Here is a 14,209-nt window from a genome sequence, read left to right as displayed (position 1 = left end):
TAAAATTTGGAAAATCTTCTCAAAAAAGATTAGAGAAATCCTTTAAACATGTAAAAAGCTTAGGCACAATGACAAGGGGTTATTGCTTTGGTTATAGCTCATTCTTCATAGCAGTTAATATTCATATAAACTAAATGTTCAGTCTGTTTATTACAGCTCTAATTCAATCATGTCACGTTGGTTTTACTATTTTATTTATGTGCATTCTTCTAGTCCAAGACTTTTGTCACTGTGTTCATCTCATTAAATATGTGTACTTCCACTCAGTAAATATGGGTACTTTCAAAAATGATGCCTCAGTTTAGTAACAGATGCTTCTTAAAATATTTAGAATTTTAAAGTGTAAAGAAGCCATCAGTAGCATTTTGATTTGTGTATAAATATTTATTTAGCACACATTCTGGCCAATGTACTGCCCTTGATTTTTGTGTAAAACTTACAGTAACTTCAATAGATATTCTGAGCTCATGACTAGAGGAAAATATGGTTAATTCAGCAACCCAGCTGCTTTTATATCCCAGAATAGCAAGCAGTGCCTCTAGTGAAGGAGATGGTGAAAGAGGAGACTTTGTGTCATTCTTGGCTTTCTGTTGCTGGGCTCACATTTGGGTAACAGCTCAAGTTAGAGCAGACTCAGGACTATTCTAATTCTCTTCAGAGACTTCTAGCTAGGTTCATGCCAGCTGAGAGAGGACAGTGGTAAGAAGATGAGATCAATGGTCAGAAAAGCTGTAGCAATATTTGCTAAAAATCCTGTGAGAGGCTTTTATGTGATGACATTTCTGTGTGGAAAAAACAATACGAAATAAATCTGTTTGATGGAGAAATTTCATACCTGAAATGAGGTTTTAAGGTGAATAATTTCCTTTCTGCTAGTGCTGCCATGAGAAGTGCTATGGAAATTTGGGTCCATTTGCAGCGTCATTGCATAAGTACGTTCTTGATCACATCTCTTTTCTCACAATGGAGGAAAAAAAATACTCATTGCAGACAAAACTGTAACATGTCTAATATACAGCATAAAACTCAATCAAGACAGCAATTCTAAGATGCTAAGAGCTAGCTCCAGTTTCCTAAAGCTTTCATCCTTGCTTTTCTCTATATTTTCTAGGTTTTTGGTAGACATTTCCATTAGCATTTCAGGATTTTAAAGGAGTATAAAATGGCAATAAAACAAAATACCTACAGAAAACAACAAATTCACCTGTGTAATAAAAAAAAAAGTTTTGACTTTTAATAATTACTTTTATTGAAAAAACCCTTCTACTGTAATATAAAGGACAATATTACCCAACAAATCATTTCAGCTTATTAGCAAATAGACATTTTTCCTCCACTAATTGCGTTAGCATCAAACACATTATTCAACATCTAAGGGGATTCCTCCAGAGATATTCTCACTATCCAAGTATCTGCTATTTTTAAGGCCCAGAGTATAAAATACAAGATATAGTACACTATAGCAAACAACATTGCTAAGGTACTGGTCCAAGGTTGCTCTCAGTGTAATGAGAAAATCCTAACCTGTATTGATCTAAAAAATTATCCTCAAATTGGTTGCTACACTTGGAGTGTCTAGATAGCTTAGCAGATTTCTATTTCATTTAGTAGGACTGTATTGTCGCTAACAGCAATCTCTCTGCTCTGCTGTGTTTTCAGGATCATCTTAGAAACAAAATAAACAAGAAATTGAGGAAATAATCTGATTTTCTGTGGGTCAGCACAGAGAGTGTTTTCCCTTATGTCAATAGGATTTGAGTACAGTGTGTTAGGAGTACAAAGGGGAGACAACATGCATAGCTGGCTTCTTTAGGAACAGTCTTTTACTTTTTTAAATAGCAGTGGCCACAGAATTCTGTTTCTCCTCCTTTACCATGTCAGCAAGACACATTCCAGTGCCACAGGCAAAGCTGGACAGTCACCATATCCATGTGCTCCTACTACCCTACACACCCAGATGACTTTGAGTGGAGAATGACAGGCCACAGCCTTCATGATCACCAGTCAGCTTCTCACATCTGCCTGCACTCACATCCTCAGGCACTCTTTTACACACCATGGCAGCACATGGGCAACTGCCAGCTCTGTGACTCTTGGGCTGGAACTCATAGATGGGGTTTAACAGAGCCATACAGACTGGCACCAGGGACACTAGAAGGATTCCAGTGGAGAGGAAAAATTTCAGCCACATACCCAAACCATTTCAAGTGTGTAAGAGTCAAGCCACACATAAGGATATCCTGGGAGCAGTCAGGAACTGGAACAGCAGACAGCAGAAGCAGAACAGCATTCAGAGACCCATGATAACTCAGCATAATGACACTTTCATGTTAGAACAACAGTTTCTTAACAACAACACTCTCTTGTGAGTCATTTTGTTGTCATTGGACTGATTTCTCCTTCACTTGCATGGACTTTGAAGATTCACTTTTTTAACAGATGCTAAAAAAAGCTGTTTAAAAGCTGCTTGACAGAACTAGTCATTATATGAAGAAATACAACTTATTTGCTTAACCTGGAGAAAGAACATTATAGGAGAGCATAGAAAAGTCACTTCTGTAATTTCAATTTTCCTTATGATAACTGCCTCTCAGACACATCTCATCCACAGCCATCAGACCATAAAACCAGGCTATTAAGTTGAAACTTACACTTTAAAAATCCACAAAACCTTGTGCTAGGAATATGAACCATTACCACTTCAGTTATTTAGGAGGTCTGGGCATTTTCAACATCATTACAAGGGGCCATTAGATGGACTGAATTCACAGTCTTTATTGATTTAAGAGTCATCCAACTGTACTTAGGTAAGTGTTACTCAAATGAGCTACTATTGAGAGATTATGACTTTTGGAGTTTTACATTTATACTAGGAGGCAGTCAGGAAAACTAAACATTAGATCCAGCATCTTGGTTTGAAGCCTAAGGTGTCAGTAACTTCAATTAAGTTTCTTTTGTGTTTGTCTCCCATTTTTCTCACTAATTATCTGGTTGGCTCTGGGTGTGTGAGAGCAGACCACAGCTGAGTGAGAAACCCAGCACACAGTGAAAAGCAGTTTCAGTGATGAAACAGTTTTGCTGTGGTTTATTATTGCTTTTTTCCTCTTTTGAATTTTTCTGTAGATATATAGGAATACTTATAAATGTATGTTTTGACTTTCTGCAAACCTTGTGTGGGAGTACAGCTGCTACCGACACACACACCTGTGCCACACTGATCTCAAACTGATCCTCAGGCCTCGGCCTTGATGAGCAGCACTGGGGCTGAGCTACTCTTGAGCTTATCAGAAACACTATCTCTTCCTGGGAACTTCTGTTACCTAACAAGCTCCTGGTTTTTAACAAACAGCCTTTGAAACTTATTTTTCTTGCCTGCATAACAACACAATTGGAAGTTTTTTTGTACCAAACTTTCAAAGAAAGTTACTGAGCTGAATTTCATCCAGGATGAAAAGTTACTGTGACTAAAGACAAGTCTCTAGCAATCCTATAAACAGCAGTCCTAAGTGAGACCCTTGGAGCTCTCCTGAACCACAGTGGGCTTCAACCAGCACTTGCACTCGAAGCGGGTGGCTCACAGCTGGTGAACTCTCAAGCTTGCTATACTCTAAGGACTGCACTGACAACTGCTGGGCTGAACACTGCTACCCCCAGGTAGCCCTTTGCCCACTGAGAAGATGCAATGGCATCTGATGTGAGAACTTCACTGAACTTGAGGGAAGTTTTTCACCAGTATATACCCTTTATATTCCTTTAGTTCTCTGCGTGTGTGAGTGTGAATCTGCTGAAGGAAACATACCATGAATGTTGCTCTCTTGGATTCTGAAGTATGTTAAATTTGTGAGTTAGGCCTATGAGTTACTGTAGTGCTATATAAATTCTACAGAATCTTTGGGAGATGGTTTAGATTAAATGCTTTTAAGTGCTGTTACTTTAGGCTTAAACAGTTGGTTAAATTGGGGCTAAGTTTGGGGCTAAGTCTGGGACAAAGGTCTCCCCTCTAAACCTTGTGACTTAATTGGAGGGTCTCCCTCATTTCTTTATCCTTACCCTTTTCCATCCTTTGCCTTTTTCCATCACCAGCCTCCACACAGATTATTTTAGTTTGATTTTGGTCATAGATTGATTTATTTTAGATTTTACTCTGATTTTTGTGGAAGAGGTTTTACAGCAACTTCGGTGAGCCAGATCGAAGTTTGATAAGAGGATCCATGTTTACCCCTGAAAGAATTTTCTACCTAGGTCGTTGACATAGAAACCAAGATAGAAGGATAAATAAGAGAAACCTATTCCAGTAAGCACTTTGGTCTCATGACCAATGAGTAAAGTGTAAATTAATGAGTTTTGTAAGAAAGTATAAAAAGCATGCATGCTAGAATAAAAAGTTTCAAGCCCTCTGAAAATGGAGTGTGTTGCTTTGTATTGTCTCCATCTCAACCACGACAATATTTGTCTGTGTGCTTTAACCATCTAATTAGTAGTGAACGTTGCCAACAAACTTTGTTGTGCTTTCACTTTACATTAAACCTGCTTTTGATGATACCTTTGCCAGTGATTCCTTGAGCCCCCTAAAGCAGTCATTTGTAACACACTGCAATGATAGTGCAGCCTGAACATTTTAAAGGTATCCATAGACACATCTAGACTGCAAATGGATGATGTGATCAGTTAGTACTGCAGTTGCATAACTTGTCTTCAAAAAATCCCTTTTTTTTCCTGCTTGTTTTAAAATATTTGACCCTTCTTCTATTCCACACAGACCAACCTCAGCGCTAAATCCATGCTGTTGGAGAAGTTCTCCTCAGCAGGAAATCATTGTTAACACAGGAGGACCTACTGTTTGCCTCTGTAGAATATGCACAAAAAATTACCTGAAACCTTACCTATTGTTCTCACATATTAAGTTATTCTGATGTGCATATTCATTCTGCATAATGAATGTTGGGTAGTTTCAAAACTCTGGTTTGCACATAAAGCACACTCTGAAAGTACAATATAAATAAAATAGTTTATTACCAGTATTTTAAAAGAGCTCTACAATATACTTTCAAAACATTTTATACAGCATTTTGTCTTTCAATATGAAACAATTCACACAAGGAGAAAAAAATCTCAATATGTAACTAAAATCATCATCAATATACTGAATTTGTCTGTCATACAAAAAGCAGAGTAACTACAGACAGTTTCCAAGTATTTTTCCTGGTTTTATTCTTGCTGAAAATGGAACATGTATGAAAATAAAACTCCTTTTACCCTTCATATTCACCAAGTACCACAAGATTCATGACATTTCAAAAAAAAAAAAACAAAAAACCAACTCATTTTACATAAATAAATATGGTTCTATTTAAATATTAAAAAAACTGTCATGTATCTTACAGGTATGTTAATTTAGAAACAGGAATAAGAACTTCAGGATTCAGCTATTCAAAAGTTGCATAACAAAGAAAGTATCCTAAAAGCTAGTTTTTCAGAGGACAAAAAAGAAGAAACAAACTTCATGCTTGTTCGTGATGTATTAAGCTTCACTGCACTTGCACTTTTTGCCAGCCCCATTGGCACAATGGACAAAACCCATATACTTACCAGAAAGGAAAACTACAGATTCTATTAATACAAAATCAGAACTACTTAATTTCAGCTAAAAGTAATTTTCAGTCTTATATTTAATGTAATGAGAACATGACTTCCTGACAAAACTGCTCTTCTGAGTTATTATCACATCTTAGAGAACATTTTTTTTACTGGTTCACTTTGTATGCTAGAAGGAAAAGAGGCTGAACAGAGAGTAAGCCAATTTTTAACCTTAATGATAATTTCTTCTTTTCTTACAGAAAAATAGTTCAGTAAAGTATAAATTGGCCACAAATGCTAGAGAAGGCAAAGGATTTACAAGGAAGTAGCGTTAATGAAGTGGTGAAATGGATAAATTGATTATAAATCCTAATATTATAGCATTGTCTCCTTGTATTTTATATAAAAAGGGAAATTATTTAATTCCTCATGTATAGCTCTCCAAGCACATTAAGTATAAATAACAGTTTTTTTTTTTTTTATTTCTATCCTATAGGAAATAGAATCTTATATAACACCACATCAACATTCTTCTCATTGAATTTTCTCCCCTTTTTCTACTCTCTTCTCTTTTATCTAAAAATAACCTTTTTTTTTAAAGTAGGGGATAAATACAGCAATAATCCTTTGCTTGGGACTTATAGGGAGCCAGAAGAAAATAAAATGACCTTCTTTTTCATATTCTCAAAATTACCTTTTTGTCTTTACTTTACTGATAGTTTAAAAGTGTTACATTTTCCCATATAGTATTTTATGTTTAGTGATAATTATCTTATTCATGGGACATTGTAGATTACTGCAACACTATTGCAACATGAATGTCTATTTATAAACTTAATCTAGCCAAAGGGAATGCAAAGAACATGTGGGTTTGTTGCATTTTAAAAAAACATCTCAACATGAATATCTCACAAATTATATTAAGTAGGCAGTTCTGAAGACAGTAAATTAACTTCACCAGGTCATCTCTGAATAGAAAATGTAATCCACTTCAGTTAATTGTTTGGCCTAATATAAATTTTAATAATTATGCAACCAAAAAATTTAAAAATTATTTCATAGGACATTATCCTGTTTTGGTAAAACTAATACATTCTCTGCTTGTCCCTCAGTGGAACTAAGCTTTAAACTCTCTTTAAAGTGAATGACATGGTGTCTTTTCAAATGTGGGGCCTGTCTGAATTTTTTCCCACAAACTAAACATTCAAATGGCTTCTGTCCAGCATGCATTAGATGATGCCTTTCAAGCTTAGAAGGAGTTTTAAAAGTTTTAAGGCAGATACTGCATTGATATAATTTGTTAACAGATTCACTTTTTTCACTACCTTCAGAAAAATCATGCCAATAGCTGTAACAGCTTTGCTCTGTTTCCAACAATTTACTGCACAAATACGGCTGTGGGTTTCTACTGCTGGTGTCAAGAACAAAATCCCCTGACTCAATTTCAACTTTGATTTCAGCTGCTTGGTTTGACTGAATCAGCTCAGATTCTTGAAAGCCAGATGGCTGTGAAGGTGTTTGAGAGTAACCTGAATAACCCACAGGCTGAGAAGACATAAATTCAGTGTGATCTTCCTGGTGATTGAAAAGTTTGTTCAGGTTTACAAATTCTACCTGGCAAACGGGGCTTTTACAGGCTCTCTTTTCAGTATGGGTGAGCTGATGTCTTTTTAAGTGAGCTGACTGTCTAAATGCCTTCCCACAAACATTACAGCCAAAGGGCTTTTGTCCCGTGTGTATAAGATAATGTCTTTGAAGTTTGGATGAAGATGGGAAAATTTTTTCACATCTGTCACATTTACACACTCTGTGTCTGTTACGTGTATTTTTTGCAGAAGATGAAAAAGCAGAGTGAAGTACTTCTGGATTATCAAAAAAACTATCATTTGATGAACCATAAAAAGCATCATCTTTATTATCCAGTGAATCACCAACATTTAACATGCTTTCACCAGGAAGCACAGCTTTTAAGTTACTGCCCAAGTCAGGAGGTTGTGGGTACTCTTGCCAAGGTAATGGCACTGCTAATGTTCTTTTCATCCGACTACAAACTGACTTGTGCACGTCACGCCGGCTCTGGCGGCCCTTGGAAGCTTTAGTGGACACATGCTGATCACAACGCTGATCCCTAGCTGTAACCAGGTCAGGACTCCCAACATGACCTGATTTAATTTTTTTTCTGTCAGTCAGAGAAAAATCTGTTGCCTTTCGTCCCGTATGCTTCAGTTTCATCAGGGTCTTATTTCTCCTGTTGACCGTGTGTCTGCGTGCTGTTGTACCATTATTTGAACTTTTGCTGTCTTTTGGATAACATTTGTGCAACTTTAGAACATGCTCTGTTTCAAAACACTGGTCACATGCTAGGCACTGAAAGGGTACAATATAAATTGAGTGCACATCATGTGGGCCATTCTCCTGTGACTTGTGTGTATCAGCATCCTCAAAACTATCCCATTTTCCTTCCAACACGTTGTGTTGTCTGGGATACTTAAGAGTCTTTGCTTTGCATACAATATTGGGGAAAGTCTTATTTCTGGCATGGAGCTGTTTATGCTTCATGAGTTTGCTCTGTATTTTAAATCCCTTCTGACAAAAACAGCATTGAAAAGGCCTTTCTTCTGTGTGTGTGAGCTGATGAATTTTCAAGTGTGTTGACTGTCTGAAAGATTTGCCACATGAAGAACACTTAAAAGGTTTCTGGCCAGTGTGAATAAGGAAGTGTCTTTCTAGCTTGGATCTTGATGGAAATATCTTGTTACATGATTCACAAGCGTGAGTTTTCTTCTTTCTCCTTCTGGCAGCATGTAGATGATCTGACTCGAGACACTGATGCAGCATCCACCTCTCCTGAGTTGCAAAGGGTTTCCAGCACACAGAACAATGAAATATGCCACAAGTGACCCTGTCTTGCTCAGCAGTCACACAGTTTTCTGTTTGCTTTGTATCATTCTCATAATTTTCATTATGAAGCTGCTGATGCTTTAAGAAAGTGATTACATTTTTGAAGTTTCTATAACAAACAATACACTTAAAAGGCAGATTATGGGTTAACTGATGCCTCTCCAGGTGAACTAACTGCCTGAAAGTTTTACTGCATATATGACATTCAAATGGCTTTTGACCAGTATGTATGAGATAATGCCTAGCTAATTTTGATGGGGTTTCAAACTGTTTATAGCACATGTCACAAATATATGGCTTTTTCTTGGGTATCTTGACAGCTGTTACACAATGCTGAGTTTTTAACATTTTTAAAAGGTAATTACACCTTGCCTACTCTTAATTTCTTCAGATAGGTATTTCAAGTGAAATCATCAAGTGCACACTAAGATGGAAAGCTGAAGAAGCAGGAAATTTTCTTAGGAGAGAGATTCTTAAATCCCACTGGTCCCTAAAATAAGAAAAATAGTATTATTTAGCCTATATTTATACATAATTGGCTAAATTTGTCTCTTGTTTTCTACATAAGATACCAAAAGTATCTAGATTAGCACACTCTTGATTTAATTTAGCTTAAAATACTTTCATTGTAACAGAGTAATCACTAGCTGTTATGTGATACAGAAAAACTACATTACTTTCCAGAAGCAAAACAAGTTTTAAGTCATCTGTGCTATAAATGCATCTGATCTTCCAAATAATACACAGTTCAACTACATTACATTCATTTAAAAAAAATTCAAGAACTTATAGTAATAAATGCCCTCTCTACAGCAGTAATTCTAACTCCCAAGTATAATATTTATGAAGATGAGAGAAAAGAGTAGAACTAAGACTTCTTGCACTTCAGAAATACATTAAATGAATGCAGTGTTAGTGAAAAGCAAAACACTTAGCTTCAATATATTGTTAAATATACTATTCACGTTTCTACATCTTATCAACTGTATCCAGCAGTATAATCAATTTTGATTTCTCTCACAATGGCAAATGCTGAAGCCAGCCAGCAAGAGCAACAAACTAGTCAAAAACTATAACCATAACAAAGAGGACTCCCAGAACATGGAAAGAACACAGGCTATGTTTGCTGTCCCACCATAAAGCTAGAATATCAGGCTTGTGATACCTAACCATGCATATACAGTGAAGTCATCATGAATACCAAGATAGTTATCATAATTCATCATCATTATTGTTGTAGTCTAAACCAAAATAGTGAAATAGTTCTAATTTTCTTTGAATTTTCAACATGGAACACAGTTGGGCAAGCTACTGTGCCTCAGCTCAACAACTTACAAACAAGAAAAAATAATGTGCAAGTTTCCGAGTGCATGAAAAGTTATTAAAATATTCATAGGAACAGCTAGAAAGTACCTCAACCTAACATTCAGCCCAAGCCTTCCACTGTGAGGCCAACCCATGTCTTGACAGCCTCCAAAGTGATCTTAAAAACTTCCACTGAGGGGGGTTCCTTAACCTCAGCAGGGCTCCTGCTTCAAAGTTTCACCTCCTCCTGAAGTTTTTCCTTGCACCCAGCTGAGCCTTTCTTTACTACAGAGTTATTGTCAGTGATTTCTGCCACTACCTTATGTATTCAAAGTCTGCTTTCTCCCCTTTTGTTTTAAAACTAGGAAAATTCTGGGGTTTTCTAAATATTGCTTTTCGGTTCACAAAAAAAAAAAAAATTGTTGTTTTTAATCATCTCTGGATCAATTTCAGTTGGTTACTTCATTCCTAAATTGCAGCATCTAAGAAAGATTAAGTATTCCAGTCCACAAGGACAGTACAAATAACAGAATAAAAAACCCTCTATGACATTACCACTATAAAAGAAAAGGGATGAAGGGAGCAAACTTTAAAGCAAGAGCATAACAGTTAGCACTTGAGCTGTAATATCAAACTACCATAAATTATAGTTAGTAGAAATGTCTTGAGTATCTCACAGTTATTACAAGTTGAATATTCATTCAATATACCAACAGAATAAAAAATTAATTTCTTCAGTATCACCAAAACCCTTGTCAGTTCACAAAGAGATAATGTCCTTATTTTTAAAAAATTCAAAAATATCCAAAGTGTCCATTTAAAGTAATTGCAAAGAATTACTTTAATAATTTTATTTTACTGCATTTTAAAGCAAGTTACAATGAGAGTCAAGAAACATGCACTAAGACTGAAAATATCAGGCAAATCAAGATTTTTCTTAAGCTTAATGGAAAGAAAACCTGGTAATGAGGTAGAATTGTTCCATCCCTAACAGATATGTTCCTATGTAACTGTGGGCCTTAATAAGGAACATCTGGATGTTTGTCTAAGATGTGATTGTCACTACACTCAGGAGTTTCTTAATCTCACTGAAACAATTTAGGGTAGATAAAGCACTTGAGAAAGTCAACTTTTCCTTTCCAATGCTCATTTCCTGTAGAATTTTAACAGCTACTCAGTTTCAGGCTCCTTTTGAAGATGCAAGAAAACACAACTTTTAGGAGACCTCCTCTTTCTCCCAGTTGTCAAATCATGTGGAAGCTGGGAGTTTAGAGAGAGTAAGTGTGTGACACCAAATGCTTTCTAGTTGGTGCTACCATGAAGCTAAAGACAGGCAGGCTGAGAAAAGGAGAAAAGATCCTCTACTATACTGAGTTATGTGCAGCTCAAGGCAGCCTCCATTAGCAGGGAAAGAAAACCTCCTGAGGAAGAACTGTAAAGAATGATGAATTTCAGTTAACATAACTGTCATGCAGATCTAATTTACACATCAGTAAAATGCTCAAACACTACAGTGACATGCAAAGAAAAGAAGTCCGAAGTCAGAGACAGCTGTGGCATATTACACAAGGGATTTTGTATTTAGCTTATAAATTTTTAAGATTCTATCTGGTGAATAAGGAAATGCTCTGTAGTACAAGGTGTCAAAAGCAGAGTAGAGCTTCTTGCTGTGATCTTCTTGCCCTGTGAAAGACTGAAGGTTCAGATAAGCTAAACTAAGGGGATGCAAGGGAAGGAGAAAGGAGCCAAGAGAGAGCATTACTGTGTGGCCCAAATATATTTTCAAATCCTATTTACTAAGGACAGGCATCTCAACATCTACTTCAAGGTGCTCTGTGCCTTGGGCATCTAAGGAATAAACATGCTGCTGCTGAAGATCAAAGAGCAAAAGACAAGCTTGGAATATTGCTTCTTGCTAGCCTTGAAAGTGCACAGGCTTGTCCTAATTAGAGTTAGAAAACATACCTCACTATATGATAAGGATTTAGTTTATGGCAAAGGTCCAATTTAATATTACTGTCTCTACTTTTCATCTTGCCTGCAAGGTCATGCAGAAAAATAGAACCAAGGAGTTACACAGGCCACTGAAAGTTCAGAGAGGACCCTCCTAAGTAGTACTGTTTAATAATGAACTGTTTCCTTAATATTACAGATGGCAGCAAGCTGCAACAAAACAAAACCATGATGGAAGAAAATTCTGAATTCAAATCCAGTCTTTACTAATCAGAAAAGTTTGCACTGTAGTGTTTTGTTGGTTTTTTTTTAAAAAGCTCAAATTAAAAAAAAAAAAATAAACAACCAATCATGAAGAGGGTACGTAAAAAAGAAGAAAAGCAAGATCGACAATTTAGGATGGAATAATCCCCTGGTGCAGAAAAGACCTAGAGTCTAAGTTGGAACAGAAGATGAATATGCCAAAGGCTACCATCCATACCAGGATGAATGAACAGATGTAAAGCTTTGAGAGGACAGAAATCTTCCTTCTTACTTACTTACAACTGTTTAGAATTCAGCTAGAGTAGTCTATCCAGTTTTGAATACTGCCCTTCGAATTGAGTCAAACATACAAATTGATCAGAATGAATGAATTCAGAGAAGATGATCAAGAATGATCTGAGCTTAAATGTAAAATATACAAGAAAAGATTACAGTAACTGGGAACACTCAGGCTAAAAAAGAGGAGACACAATTTAAAAAAAATAACACACACACACACTGCAAGACAAAGCAGAAGAATGACTTTTAAGGGAAACAGAAATAAGCTGTTCCCCAAACCATTTATTGTTGTGAATGAAAATAGCTTCAAATTACCGTAGAAAGAATTCAAGTATATTATTGTTCTTACAGCTGCAAAGGGTTTCTTAATGAGCATACAAATAAGTTATATGGGGAGATTGCTCCGCCTACATTGGTGGTCTCCACAGAAGGTTGTACAAACACTTCTCAAATTCTCACACCAATACAGCTGACCCTACATAAGAGAATATATTCTTGTATTGTTTTCTGGTGACTCATTATTGTAATTCAAAACAAGACTTTTAGGAATTGAAAATTCAATACATTTCAAAATTTCCCAGGCAGCATTCTTCTGCATTATTATTAGTATATCCTCAAATCTTTGAGGCACGCTAATGCTTATAACCTCCCAGAAACAATTATATAAGAAAACCAATTATAATAGATGTGTGAAGGTGCCTCAGGTAACACTAATGACTCAAAAAGAAAGTGAAAATCTAGCTGCTGATTTATGAGACACAACACGCCTGAGAGAAGAACCTGAGCACCAAGACAAACATGTTGCCCGCTGGATTTCCTCACCAGCTCTCCCGAGAGAAAAGTTTAGATTGCTACAATGGGAGAACAAATAGCATCAGAAATGGAACCTTAACTCGCCAGTTACACAGAAATCACCATCAGGCATTATGACTCCTCAAAGGCAACACCCTTTATTCTCTCCTCTTTTCCTTGTAACTGTCCGATACACTTCCTGAAGCCAACCGAAGTAAAAGATCTACGATGGTGAAGCAGGGCTGGTTTAAGAACAAACGTACGTTCTGCGGCCCTTACGGACAGCAGACCGCGCACACACAGAGACACAGACAGACACACAGACACACCTATATCGGGCCGGCTCTCCCTCGGCACACAGCGGGTCCCTGCTGGGCCCGCGGCCGCCCGGCCCCGCCGCGCCTCCCCCCGTGCCCGGAGCCCCCCCCGGCCCCGGCCCGGCCCCGCGGTGCCCCGGGGCTCGGCAGCGCCGCGCCGGGACCGCGCTCGGCCCAAGGAAAGGGCAGCGACCTGGAGAAGCAGCGGCCGCACCTCCACCTTCCTCATCTCTCCCGGGATTGCTGCCGCCTAAACTCTTCCCCCCGGATGGCACCGGGACAGCGGGAAACCCGGGCCGGTGCTTTCCGTTCCCCCGCGCAATCGGGCCCCGCCCGCCCCCGCCGCCGGGCCGCGGCCGGGGCCGGGCCGAAGCCCGGGGGAGGCTTCATTTATGGCAGAACATGCCCCCGGGCCTGCTGATGAATTTTTAATTGGTGTGGCACGTTGTTCCCTACGAATAAGACACGTTTTCTCTTGCAGCTACCCAAAAGCACATAACCAATGGTGGTTGCAGGGTTGCAAGCAAAGCACGATGGCGGAGTTATACTCCCGTTATGTGTTAAACGCACCGCAAAGCCAAACCTACTGGCCTAAAAGGCCAGGAAATGGTACCTGGAAGGGAAGGGGAAAAGAGACTGGGAATTCTAAAAACACCTTCAATAAGGTGTGCACACAAAGGTGACGGGTTTGCCTCCTCTGCAGGAGAGCGGGAGCGAACAAGGGCAGGAGCTGGTGTGCTGAGGGATGGACGCCGGCCCACCAGCCGTCAGATCTCCCCTGGTGGCCACAGCCTGGCTGAGGTTACCTCAGAGGAATGGCC

General features: G+C 38.2%; 1 protein-coding gene across 2 annotated transcripts; it reads right to left on the bottom strand.

Moving 5' to 3' along the window:
* Nucleotides 1-5,002: 5,002 nt before the first annotated feature.
* On the bottom strand, nucleotides 5,003-13,712 carry ZNF770 (zinc finger protein 770). 2 transcript variants are annotated; one of them, XM_030240668.2, is made up of 2 exons: nucleotides 13,582-13,712; nucleotides 5,003-8,968 (listed from the first exon to the last, which is right to left on the bottom strand). In XM_030240668.2, exon 2 carries the CDS (start codon nucleotides 8,824-8,826, stop codon nucleotides 6,634-6,636), a length of 2,193 nt encoding a protein of 730 aa, XP_030096528.1. In that variant the 5' UTR covers nucleotides 8,827-8,968; nucleotides 13,582-13,712; the 3' UTR covers nucleotides 5,003-6,633. The 2 variants fall into 2 exon arrangements, with proteins under 2 accessions (XP_030096528.1, XP_030096529.1); XM_030240669.2 differs by lacking the exon at nucleotides 13,582-13,712 and adding an exon at nucleotides 13,401-13,487.
* Between the last annotated feature and the right edge of the window lie 497 nt (nucleotides 13,713-14,209).

This window comes from Serinus canaria, chromosome 5 (assembly GCF_022539315.1).
Source record: "Serinus canaria isolate serCan28SL12 chromosome 5, serCan2020, whole genome shotgun sequence".
NCBI classification, from domain to species: Eukaryota; Metazoa; Chordata; class Aves; order Passeriformes; family Fringillidae; genus Serinus; species Serinus canaria.
The sequence above is the reverse complement of the archived record's forward strand: the minus strand, read 5'-3'. Positions and strand labels throughout refer to the sequence as shown.